This window comes from Silene latifolia, chromosome 11 (genome assembly GCF_048544455.1).
Source record: "Silene latifolia isolate original U9 population chromosome 11, ASM4854445v1, whole genome shotgun sequence".
Lineage (NCBI taxonomy): Eukaryota > Viridiplantae > Streptophyta > Magnoliopsida > Caryophyllales > Caryophyllaceae > Silene > Silene latifolia.
Window position 1 is genome coordinate 134296441 of NC_133536.1, and position 13214 is coordinate 134309654.

At 38.7% G+C, this 13214-nt stretch overlaps 1 protein-coding gene across 1 annotated transcript; it reads right to left on the minus strand.

Annotated features, from left to right (window-relative positions):
• Nucleotides 1-2577: 2577 nt before the first annotated feature.
• Nucleotides 2578-12908, minus strand: LOC141611914 (uncharacterized). The gene is made up of 12 exons (XM_074430566.1): nt 12492-12908; nt 11719-11784; nt 10565-10653; nt 9778-9824; nt 9614-9694; nt 9380-9533; nt 9080-9281; nt 8915-8980; nt 5829-5939; nt 4254-4314; nt 4035-4066; nt 2578-2968 (listed from the first exon to the last, which is right to left on the minus strand). The coding sequence occupies exons 1-12, from the start codon at nt 12740-12742 to the stop codon at nt 2896-2898; spliced, it is 1233 nt and encodes a 410-aa protein (XP_074286667.1). The 5' UTR covers nt 12743-12908; the 3' UTR covers nt 2578-2895.
• Nucleotides 12909-13214: the final 306 nt, after the last annotated feature.

Here is a 13214-nt window from a genome sequence, read left to right on the forward strand (position 1 = left end):
ATATGCTCATATATTGATCACATCACTTATAATTTGATTTTATAGATATAATAATAAGTAATATCATTAATAAATAAAGTTAATGAAAAAACACCTAAAATATGAGCTTTTTATGAGAATATAAACATTTTGAATTCACGTTTTATCAGGTCAAATATATTCAGTTTCGAGTATCATTAGGTTACTATTAAATTCGGTTCAGTTTCGGTTTGATTCGGATTGAGTCAGGTTTCATGTACTATTCAGGTTACTTATATTGGGGGTTCGAACGGTTATCAATTTAAATATTCCCAATTCGAGATTATTTTGTCGGTTTTATTTTAGGTTTCCGTTTTAACATCTTAAAAAACAATATATCTGCATCCTTTTTGTGATTACTAATAGCGTCCATGTGTAACATTTGTAATCGTTTGAAACTGAAAATGAACCATATATAAATTAATGATTTTTCATAATAATAAAAATTATTTGCTTTTTGTATGTGTGTTACAATAGTATGCTTCTTCCCATTTTGTATGTGTACTTGTTAAATATCTACCACATTTTTATTTGGTTGAGACATTTAAAAAGCAATTGGTCTCCCTTGTGACGGGTTACCATTTGTGACGGATATTTTGTGAGATAAAATGGTAACAAAATGGGTTAGTGGAGAAATGGGATCACATGAATAGTGTTGCAGAGAGAGAAAAAGTGAGTACTTTGTGAGGTAAAATGGTATCCGTCACTCAAGAGTGACGGATATGTGCTGTCACATAATTTGTGTTTAAAAGGATGTTTTTGCTTTTGTTTTTAGTATTCCCTTTGTTGGTCAATTGTTAACTAATTTTGTATTAGGGTGTATCAATCATGTGTTATTTAGTTTTAGTATATCGTGTGGGCAAGCGGAGATGCAGTAAGAGGATTAAGCATATGAGATAACACCCTACATTATCATTACTTTTCTCTTCTTTCTCTGATTTATTTGGCCTTTGTACCAAAATGAATAGATAACAAATGAACGTGTGTGTGTGTGGTGGTGGTGGTGGGGGGGGGGGGGGGGGGGGGGTGTCCCGATCAATTGTTATCTATTTCCGTTTTGGAGTGTATCATTCAATTGTTATTTATTTCTATTTTTTGCAAGGTTTATACAAGTAGACATTTGAAGTTGGCAATTGGCAAGTGAACATGTGAGTCTGTGAGAGAACTTTTTAATTTATCATTATTTTTCTCCTCTTTTTTCTCATTTTCTTTGTCGTTGTGGCAAAATAAATAGAAAACAAATGACAGATACGAAGCTAGTAAATAATTAAAGAAGTGCATTAAGGTCAACTCGATATTTTAATCCATTTGATTGGTGTAAAAGATTTATTTCCTATATCCAAAAGGTAACAAACATACATAAATAAAATTTGACTTTTCCAAAATCTTTCATAATTCATGTGCAATGTGCTAAAAGCCTAAAACGACTTGTAAAAATAATAAATGAAGTTTATATTTACATGTTATTCTATAGAAAATGGGATCTTGCACACAATTTCTATATTTTAACGCTTTTAATATGATTTTTCATGAAGTGCGCCATCAGCATTCGCATTTGTAGCATTTGGGACCTGAGAGTAATCAGTTGGGTCTTGAGGAGGCTGTTTCGCATGTTGCTAAGAAGAAACGATTTTCGTCTGATTTCTCTCGGGAAAGTAAATTATCCACAGTTCAGTTTCAGTTTGTTGCAATCAAGGAGAACTGCTTGAGCAGGAAGTGTTGTCGCAAGGTGGAGCATTCCATTCACCGAGGTCGAATGGTTAAGTCTGGTCTGAATTCGAGGAAGAGATAGTTGGTTTTGTTGACAATTTACCCTTTTTGCAGTACACGGAAAAAGTCCTAACAGTTAAAAGTTCTAAAAGAAAGGAAGTTGACTTGCTCCAATTCGCAGACTATTATCAGTCACCTTTTAAAAAATGTCGTCTTTCAATTCAGTTACTTTCGCTTGTACTTTTAGCCCGGCTAACTCTGTTTTTAGTCGTTTAGGGGTATCTAATTCCCCTATGTATGGTAATTATGTAATCTCCCTTTTTAATAGTTTATATAAAATAGTACACATTTGTCTAAAAAAAATGATTTTTCCGCAAGGTTTTATATTTTAACAATAAATTTACGTTGTACACTTGGTTAGTAGAACCTCACAATTCTACAGTCCATATCCAAACATACGATCATAACCATTCGATCAATCCAAAGTAAAAACTCAATTCTAGCATTGGTAATTTGGTATAGATGTGCAGAATTGGTTTTATTACCCCCAGATGTTTTGAACGTATGAACTAGTTTTACCAAAGATTGAATGACGTACTTAACACAGTGATAAGTTAATAATGTAATTGTAAATTCTTCATGTGACCGAGTGACTTGGTATCTAGGGAGCATATTCTCGTATAGCAACTAGCAAGGCAGAAGTAAGCGCTTCAGCATAATATCATATATAGAGGCCACGTCAAGACAAGCTTCAAGGTTAGCCCATCAAACCAACATGCCAGTGTTCCATGTAAATTCGTAAACCAGTGTTCAAAATCAATGATGTGGTTACAAATTCACAATCCCGAATGATCTCAACCAGGCAAGTACCACATGTTAACTTCATCAATCAGAGCTTGCAATAAAGCAACCATTCGTTACAGTGGCTGGCTAACTACCGCCACCAAGATACACCATAGGTCTTGAATTAAAAAAAAGGTAGAAATTTAGCACCTGGCATAAGGGTTCAATTCCAGTAATGTGTAAAGTGTCGCACAAGAAAGGTCAAAGCAAAATACACAACAGGATGCAGGAGATGGAAAAGAGGCATGTTTTAGCCGGAAAACATATAGTTGATACATAAGATGATTCCAGTAATCAGGCCGTCCTGGAAAACATATCAGAAGCTCAAGGTTTTCGAGGCGGGGATGCACTGCTGCTCGTGCTTCGGCTGCTGCTCCTGCTCCGTCCTTTAAAGGTCCTGCAACATATACGAATTCATCGGTTGTATTGGAAAATTGCAATTCCGGAATACAGAAAATCAATCTGTACATATATTGTAAACACCTCACAACAGGTCCTTTAATTTGTAACCTTGAAAATTGCTACTACAATTTCTTCTATTATCCAAACACCCGTATAGTAGGGATCGGTACGCGTTTGATTAGCTTTCAACTGATATTTAAAGTTACACACTCAAATTAAGGATACATAAACCTTCAAAAGAAGGGCACAAGGTAATCCTCAATTAAAATTTCAGTGAAAACTTGAAATTACAGAGAAGACAATCAAACAAGCAATAAAACTACTTAAGCCAAACAAAGGAAAAAACTACTTAACGTAGGTGGCAGTTCTAACGAAAGCCACTGTCACAGTAACAACTCATAAGACGTCAATCAATCCCATGGGCTAGCTAATGTATCATAAAAGAATAAAGAGGCTTATCCACAGCATATAAAAATGAAGTTTTGGGTAGATCGAAGTCTCAGAGCTAAGTCAAAATCACCATATCTGACCACAGGACTTTTTTAAATTTACTGCCACTATAGAAGTCTCACTGTGATCCCTAAAACCTTTGCCAATTAACTCTCTACTACTCCGAGAAACCAACACAACCTCTTGGGGATGAAAAACACAATATGCACCAACAGCTGTTTATCCGAATACAACATTTGATATCATTGCCAAACTAAGGCTGCATTGGATCGGGGCTGGTTTAGCAGAACTTTTTTCACAACAAACGAAAGCAAGGAAAAACGGACTTTCCAGCTTTAAGAAGGGAGATGAGTTCTCCAAAGGAATAGGAGATCTTTCTCGTTTCCTACTTTCCCCTCCAACTCAAACTAGGAAAGTAGGTAAGTATTTTTTTCCCCCAAAAAAACTGTTTAATAAACAAACCCCATATGAAGACTTAAAAAGATGATTGATATTTAATAACATTTATCAAACTATGAGCCTCATTTATCGATAAATCAAGGACAACAAGCAATAAAAAGCTGTTTCTAATCATTTAACATCTAACCCCAATCACCAGTAAAGCAAGTTACCTTTTAGGGCTCTTAGATATCCTCCGGGGAGCCTGTGATACATGCAAAAAATGGCATGAGACGTAATTATATGATATTACAAACAAAATAGCCTGTGATACATGGACGGTTCGAAAGGATGATTCATGTCAGCCGACCCCAAATCATTTTGGGATTAAGGCTCTGATGTTGTTGTTGTTGTTGTTGTACAAACAAAATAGCTACAGGTAACAAACATACCCTTCTGGGACTAGGAGATGCAGAAGTGGATGACGATCTACCCCTTCTAACTGGTGGTCTTCTGTAAGAAAAGAGAAAAAACCAACCTTTAGAATGTGAGGAAGTCACCAGTAAACCGGTTTATATAGCACGCTTAAACAGCAGTATCTTTTCCTAGGAAATCTTCTGGTGTTAAGAAGACAAGGATCTAGCAGCAGGACGCATAGGCTAAAATGAACAGTTCACATGGACATTGTTTTTCCAGAACGGGGTTCAATTGGAATTATGTAATTGGCCCGTTTGAAATAACATGTGAATAAGATATAGAGTAAAAAGTACTCGTGTCCCGTTTCATTGTTTACAAATTTCGCTTTTGGGCGTTTCTGACTTTCTGTCAATAGTTCATATTCCATCTTGGCAAGTTTGTTTGTTATGCCACTATGTGAGTAAGTGTTGGTTTATGAAATGTCTAGTTTACCTCCTTATCATTCCCACCAACCAACATACCGACACTGTCGATCTCCCTTAAAAACACTGCTTATCACCCAACTACCTGATCTACTACTGCCTGACCCACAAACAACCACTACATAGTCAATCCAATCACCCCTCACCATATTGAACATCATCCACCCAGCTAACCCTTGCTACTACTACCTGAACCTCATCAACCACTTCAAAACGATCAAGTCACCCACAGCCACGTTACACAACTGACCACATCACAATCATCAAGTCACTCACAACCAAGTTACACAACAACTGACCACTGTGTCAAGTTGTGGACTTGTGACTTACCCCAACCACCCCACAACATACATTGACTACCCAACAACTGACCACATCACCATAACCATGGTCTGTAATGTAAAGCTTAATCAGGCGAGAAATAGTGCATTAAAAAAGATGTCACCTGAAACAGTTCAAATGGAATTGTGCCCTCTACAAAATTTCAATAGGTTTACTTATAAGAAATGTTCATCAAACACAATAACCATCACAAATGTACAGCTCCACATCAGCAGCTCTCCAAGATGAGAGCTCTACAGACCTAAAAGAGCTGCAGGGGTTATACTGCTAGCAAGTCCATTATATGTCCCTAGTCTCCATGGCTACTGGCAACAAAAGAGCTCATCCAAGAACGGTTCCAGTTGCTACAAAAATAACTTTACAAGGCTCAGAGAAAATATACACAAACAGCATTCCTTGGGTGCTTCAAAGGCTCCGCCTAAGGCAAGATAAGGAGATATCACATAGGATAATCCCATGACTCATAATGAGATTGACTCCCACCTCACAATATAGAGCTCATTCATGAACGGTTCCGGTTGCTATAAAAGCAACATTACAAGGCTCAGAGGAAATATACACAAACAACATTCCTTGGGTGCTTAAAAGGCTCTGCGATATTAGCACTCTGAAGTGTGAACACATCACGTAGAATAATCCCATGACTCATAATGAGATTGACTCCCATCTCACAATATAGAAGCGCAAAAATATGAAGCACCATTTTTAATTCCACAACATACTAAAGGCAAAAGGTAGTGAGGGCTCATCTGAAACGGAAATGAATGCAAAATGCACTGCAATTACCTTCGAGGTGACATTGATCTTGAGCGGGAGCGAGGGCCTCTACGAATTGGAGAGCGGCTACGTCTACGGCCAGCAGGTGATCTTGGAAGTCCTCTTCTGGAAGGTGGTGACCTGCAAAACGTTTTATATGGGAATTTAATCAACTACAAAGTCAGGTTATATAGAGAATATCCACAAACGTATCTATAAATCAAAGTTCTCGCTGTCCAATGAATCTTCACCAGAACATATTTCAGCAGTCTACGGAAGGAATTTCCAACGACAACAATTATATTATGAGTAAGAGGTTATGGAAGCTTAAGAACTATATCCTTACATCCCCAATCCTTAACGGAGCACTAGCGTTAGCCTTAAAACCTTATTAACAGAAATACAAGACAAATCCCCACTGCGATTGACATAGCTCCTAGAAACAATAAGCACAAGAAACGGCTCCAGTATCCAGTACCAGCTGATGTCAATGACTTCTTTTTGGTTTCTAAAAAACCGCATCCTCCCTTTTTATTAGCAAATAAATATATGGATCAACGAAATCCTTAAAAGAACACTAACATTAGCCTGAAAACCTTATTAACAGAAATCCAAGCCCGCGGTGATTGACATAGCTCCAAGAAACAATACGCACAAGAAACAGCTCTGGTATCCAATACAGGTTGATGTCAACAACTTCTTATTTGTTTCTAAAAAAAATCCTCATCCTCCCTTTTTATTAGCAAAAAGAACATTTCACTACATAAGCATTGCTATTAGATATTGGCTGACAAGTAAAGGTGTGCGTGCCATGATATTTTCTGTGAAAACAGTGACCAGTAGCACATAACAACCAATACCACAAGTTAGTATCATGAATAAAAGATAAATGGAGAAGATGTCCTCTTGCAAATGATAACATAATGCACTTAGTTCCTAACTAGGAAACCTATATACTAAAAGGTCATAGTTGAGTACGGTTTTCAGCTATCCTTTTTATTCATACAAAATACTTGAGTTGTGTTTCCAAATTTTCACTTTTCGGTGGCAGTTTCCAACCAGAATGTGCTAAATTACACGTCTACACCTCATATCAGTCAGAAAACTTCCAGCCCTCATGTCACACCTTGCCTCCAAGAACGTCACCAAGAGAGTCCAAAAACTGCTGATAACTTTTGACTTACTAGAAGCGCCTACAAAGCTCCGAAATCCTTCTCCAACTCCTATCTATGACTCAATACCCACCATATCATCAACAACTGGATTCAAGAAGCTATCTATAAAATTTCTTTCCCAATGGAAACTATTATAGGAAACTTTGGTGCCTAAAGCACACTATGCTCTGCTTCAACAAAATCTCCTACTTAGACGATCTAAGATCTTCAATAAGGAGGTTTGCATCATCTTGCTCACTATCTTTATACAGAAAAAAAGTCATTATAAGTTCATAACTGTCAAAGCCACATTCTGACTCTTAAATTTCATGTGCTAGTTATCCAAACCCATCACAATATTAGATCAAGGCCAATGTGACCATTAAAGTAAAGGATCTAGAATCTAGAGATTACCAACGATCGCATTTTAGCGAGATTGGCCGCATTTAATGATAATAGGCAAACAAACTGCTACCGTACCATGACCAAACCCATGATTTAATACTATGCATCACGTCACCAACCTGTGCAAGTGTACAATAAAAAGGGAGATTAGGGTAAGTGCCACGATTTTATTAGGTCTTCTATAAGGAGGATGCATCATCTTGCTCACTATTGTCAAGGCCACGTTGTGACTTTTAAACTCCATGTGCTTGTTATCCAAAATCATAAGAGTACCATAGTATTAAATCAACGCCGTGACAGCTAACACAACTGTTCTGTAAAGGTTTTGAAGATAAACATGACCGCATTTTATCATATTGCCCACATTAACAAGTTAGCAAGAATACTGCTGACACTGTGACCAAATTCGAGATTTAATTCAACAAACCACGCTCCCCCACAAGTGTACGACAGCAAAAAGGGAGATTAGGGCAACTGCCCTGCCCACGGTCCCTTTTATCTTCCTCTTGTTTACCACTAAAATAGAGGGATCATTTTACTTCATACTCCCTCCACATCTTATTGTTCCTCCCATATTCCTTTTTAGTCTGTATCTTTTAGTTCCTGCCATTCTATTTATTTCCTATTAGGGGAAGGTTTTAGATAAAGTGCGCCAATCAACTACTACTAATCCTTTACCTATTTATCACTAAAGCCATCTAACGCCAGTTCTCTGAAATCCTCCATCAACCACCACCATACAACTTCAAGCTCTACCAACTTCCACCACACTCCTCCGACCCACGGCCAATCCCCACTTTGCTGCCACCCACTTGCCTGTCACCTTCCCCACCACATCCCTTCAATTGTGACCATAACAAATCGTACGGCACGGGCGAACCACCGTCAAGTCGACCGTCACCATCCTCCATAGGACTTGTGCCATTTACCCCTTCCCCTCCTTCCACCTCCTTCCTACCCAAAAGCCAAATTTCTTCCTCTCTCAAAATGCAGATCTACAGAGAGACATGTATTCTTTAAATCTACCACCATCGGCGTACTCTCCGGCCTTTATACGCCTCAAATGGTGGTCGTCGTTTTCGAAATAGTTGTTGGTGCGAAAATGTCGATTGTGGTTGGTGCTAGTTGACCGGAGTTTAGGAGGGTGTGGTAGCATGGGGGTCAAGCGAGTGTTTTTGGGTGGTCAGGATAGTGGGGGTGGTGGTCCATTGCCGGCATTAGTGATCTGGAATTTGTGGCCATGAGCCTATAGTGGTCAACAATGATGGCAGTAATTGAGGCTTAATGTGTTAAATCACTTAATGTTCAAAAGGGTTTTGATTAATTGTGTCCACTCATCTCTTTATTAGGGTATTTTATTCATTTTTCTTAAGAACTGTGTATATAGCATATGAGAGGAACATTAAGATGTGGAGGGAGTTTCTCTGAGGGGATTAAAATATCCCGAGCAATGTGCTATAATTTTTGTACAAAACAAACTACATCATACTGTTTCAAGATGTGTGCAATCTTGCATTCTTAAACAGTTCAAGAGAAGTATTTTTGAAGTGCACATACCGTCGTCGCGAGGGAGCAGGAGAACGTCTACGGTTCAGAGGGCTTCCTCGCCTTCGTGGAGAACCCCTGTTCAGAGTAAGCAAGCCTATTCAGTCTCTAAAGGTGGTGAACACAGCAATAAATAAATATATGGATAAATAAAAACATAATCCACAATTAGCTAACCTCATAGGTGATCTTAAGCGCCTCACTGGAGGAGAACGACCTCTTGGTGATGCAAGGCGCCTCCTTGAAGGTGAATCACCTCGGCGAGGAGGAGAATCACGACGGCGAATTGGAGAATCTGCACGGCGGCGAGGTGGAGGATCAATTCTTCTAGGCGAAGCACCTCTACGAGCAACAGGAGATCTCCTTGAACGGGGAGAAGCTGAGAACAATCAAAGAGATAATGTGAGCCTAGCTAAGCGTAAGACAATAAGTAATTAAGTATACTGCAAATGGACTGATATATCAATTAGACATTACGTTCTCTTGTACGTTTGGGTCCATCCTTTCCAGCATCTGTACCATCATTTTTAGCAACATCCCTCTTTGGAGGAACAGCAGCTTTCACGGGTGACACCTTCTCCCTCGGAGGTAAAGTGAATGTTACCTTAATCACGTTTCCATCAATTTGCGCCTGCATCGAAGCAATATGTAACAATATAATTTCACTGAAATTGAACACTAAATGTTATATGATTATGAGGCTGAACATACTTCATTCATGTACAGAAGCGCCTCCTCAGCATCAGCTCGTGTCTTGAACTCCACATATCCATATCCTTTTGGAAGGTTAACCTGTACAAGCATACAACGCTAGTTCAACTACCAGAGGTGTGCCTCGTAAATATATACCAAGTCCATAGAAAATTGTAGCTTACAGTTCGATCCATAACCAGCTCTACATTAACAACCTCACCGAAGTTGCCTGGCAAGAAACAAAATAATGCGAACGTCAGATATAGAAATGTTTATCCAAATGCCATGGATGTTGGCAAGTGTAGAGCAGCAGAAGATACACAGGTGGCACAGTCAACACATAAGGTACGCGGGATACATTTGTAGCACAGACTACAGTAGCACTTGGATCTTTAATGAAAATTCCTAGTCAGACTACATAACCTTAAATTACAGACTTTACCAACCAGGAAAAAAAACACAGTTAAGCTTTGTTTCGCTTGTCTTGCTACATTCTGAATCCAAATTATTCAGAGAGAGACAACGTGATGATGGCTCTAGAAGGAGAGCACCAAGAATATAGGAGGGACTGGACACATAATAAGTTGCAGCAGTAATATAGAAGGAATTGCACTCAGAGTAACCTTTGGTTTCAAAACAAAGAGCATTTCAGATCTCTATCTTGGAGGACAAGTAATCAATATAAAGCCATAAGATCTGCTAGAGACATAACACAAGTATTTAAGTTCATACTTCATACCAATAATGCTTCACAAGCTAATGAGCAATACTTGTACAGAGTTGCATTAATGTCATTCATACTAAGAATAGGATTAGTAGAAGAAAAATTATAGTTGATCGTTACCTCATGGCTTATAAATATTAGTGCATCTCCACACGCAATTGAATTTTAAAGAAGCAGTACAGACAACCGCAATGTTTAAATGATATGCATCCACAAGAAAAAAAAAGTGTAGGAGAGGGACATACTAAAGATTTCTTTAAGATGACCCTCGTTGACATTTCTTGTGAGCTTATCAACATGAAGGACCTTTGACTCCAAAATTGTTGAAGATTTCCTGAAATTATCAGCCGGAGCACAACATAAACCAAATGAAACAAACAGAATGAAGTGTATTCGTCAGAGGGGGTATCAAGGCATCTAGGTAGAGACAGAGACGGGGTGGGAATTGTTTAAGTTTAGCCCCAACAGAATCACTATACGTGTCAGGATTCACAGCAGTCCTCAATCAACTGCATAAATACAGATAATAGAATCTGTACCATCCGTGTTTTATCAAGGGTCAAGACCTAAGCAGATAACAAGTTACTGTTTTTATCATTGTTTACCCCTTCACTCTTCCTCTCTCCACCCCCTTTATCAGTCCATTTCTTTGAAAAGCAACTCGTGTGAGAGATTGTCCTCCACCATTTTCATGGTTACCTCCTACAACATTCCAGACACCACCTTCTGGTGCAAAAATATAACAAATTAATGCGGGAGATCGAGGTAAACTTATTTCATTCAGACTAGTGCAACTTTCCTAACAATGCATCCCAATTCCCATATCCATATTACACTGATTCAAAGCCTTATATATTAAGAGTACACCATCCTAACCGATGACATAACACAGACAAGCCATTCGACAAAAGGAGCAGACAGAAACCATTTATGTTTTTCTTTGGAAGTCAGCAGCATTTGGCATCATTTTTCTCAGAAAACTATACTTAGAGGTATTCAATTCCACAGAATGAAAAAATCTGAACAATTCTTTTGAATAAACATCACAGGGAATATTGTCACGTGTTATGATTCCCCTGTCAGCTTGTTACCCAGAAGTGAGAAGAAATGGGAAACAAATTTTCAGGTGCTGCCTATCTCACAAATTCTATCAAACTAATCTTGTGTCTTACACAGAAAAATGAGTTACATATGCATAAAGCTTCATTGTATCATCAAGATAAAAAGTGGTGTCAAAATATGGTATTTTGGGCTTCGTAATCGATCAATAGTAGCTTCTAAAAGATTGGGGGACAATAAAAGTCCTTTTACTGACCAAGATAAACTTCTTGTTCTAGGAAGTCAAGTTATATTATCAAAGAGTAGCAAGATTTGAATAAATGTACATCCAACAATTTACCTAGGAGGAGAAGCCTTTCTAGCCGGAACCAATGGAGAATGGGCCCGCCTTGGCACTTCCGCAGGACTGCAAAAAGTACAATTTAAAGTGAGAGTTTGTCAAATTAAGTAGTTTTCCTAGCATAGGCTTTTCCTCAATCAAACAACCTACCTATTTCTTAGCCTAACTGTCGGTCATATGTTAGAATTTCTTTATCTAACTAATTCCTTGTCCCAATTACTACAAGATCAGTACCGCTACAATCTAAGGCAAAACAACATAAGGTGCAACCATCCCCACCCACTACATCATCACCCTTAATAAACTAGGAAGAAAGAGGGTTTAGCCATGCTAAAGGGTAGCTAGCAATCTAGCATAGAGTTGCAATAGCAAAGCGGCACTAACATCCATACAGCCACAACATATAACAATTTAATTTAACCTAGAAAACACCACCATTAAAGTGAGGAAATTGGTTATTTGGTTACAAAACAATGAATGCATTGCCATAATAGTGGTGTTTTCTCGAGACATAACCATTGACCAGAGACATGTGGCTCGGCACAAAATGAAAACAACGCTAATTGTAAATATATAAATTTTCAAAATCCTAGAGTCCTAGTTCACGAGTTGGCAGAAGTACTGTTGGCCAAGTTCTCCCAAACAAACAAACAAACATGTTGAGATTTCAAACGAAGCAGAAAAGTCCTCGGAAACCCTAAATTGATACGGTCTTATGAAATACAAACCCTAATTCGCTGATAAAAGATTAAAGAAGAGGTGGAAGGCGGTACCTTTTACGAGAAGGAGGAGGGGGAGGAGGAGGAGGAAGAGGAGAGCGGGAACCAGAGGGAGAGCGAGAGCGGGAACTGACGCTGCGAGACGGGGAAGAAGACGAAGATGAAAAGGAGCGAGAGCGAGAACGGGAACGTGAACGGGAACTGCGAGAGTAGGAACGAGAGCGGGAGCGGGAACGGGAGGATGAACCAGAGGCTGAAATGGAGTTGGAGGGTGATGGACCCCTCCCACGCCCTGGTTTCGCCATTGATACTTGCTGATTACTCTCTACTATCTTCTCTCTGTCACTTCTTGCCGGTGAGTGGGTGACTGTCGTGTGTGTATGCTGAGCTTCTGGGTCATCAATTTAGGGCTTTTTAAGGGACCGAAGCGCCCAGCGCTCGATTTTAATAATAAAATAAAACATTTACGGTTCGTAAATTTTGCTAAAATCGTCCTAATAAAATACCAATCTATCTTTTATTTAATTCTTGATAAGAAAAAAGGGCTCCTAGGGTCTTTGAGGGTTTTTCTTAGAAAATCACTGTGGAGATTCTGTATCGGCTTGCTCGAGGCTTTCTCTTCTCGTCCTTACGGAGAGTTATCTTCGCTTGTATTGTTTTATTTCCTTTGATTTTTTTGTGGTTCGTGCATTGATCAGGTTTTATGGGGGATAGTCGATCTCGCGATGAACAAATTGGGAAGCGTATAATTAGTGTCGATCGTGAGGATGAGGATGA

Excerpts from the sequence above, each read along its gene's own strand:
- LOC141611914 (XM_074430566.1), bottom strand. The coding sequence starts at position 12,742 with ATGGCGAAACCAGGGCGTGGGAGGGGTCCATCACCCTCCAACTCCATT. Across the intron at positions 9,695-9,777 it reads AGCTGGTTATGGATCGAACT|GTTAACCTTCCAAAAGGATA; the intron begins GTAAGCTACAAT and ends ATGCTTGTACAG. Across the intron at positions 9,282-9,379 it reads ACCCAAACGTACAAGAGAAC|CTTCTCCCCGTTCAAGGAGA; the intron begins GTAATGTCTAAT and ends GATTGTTCTCAG.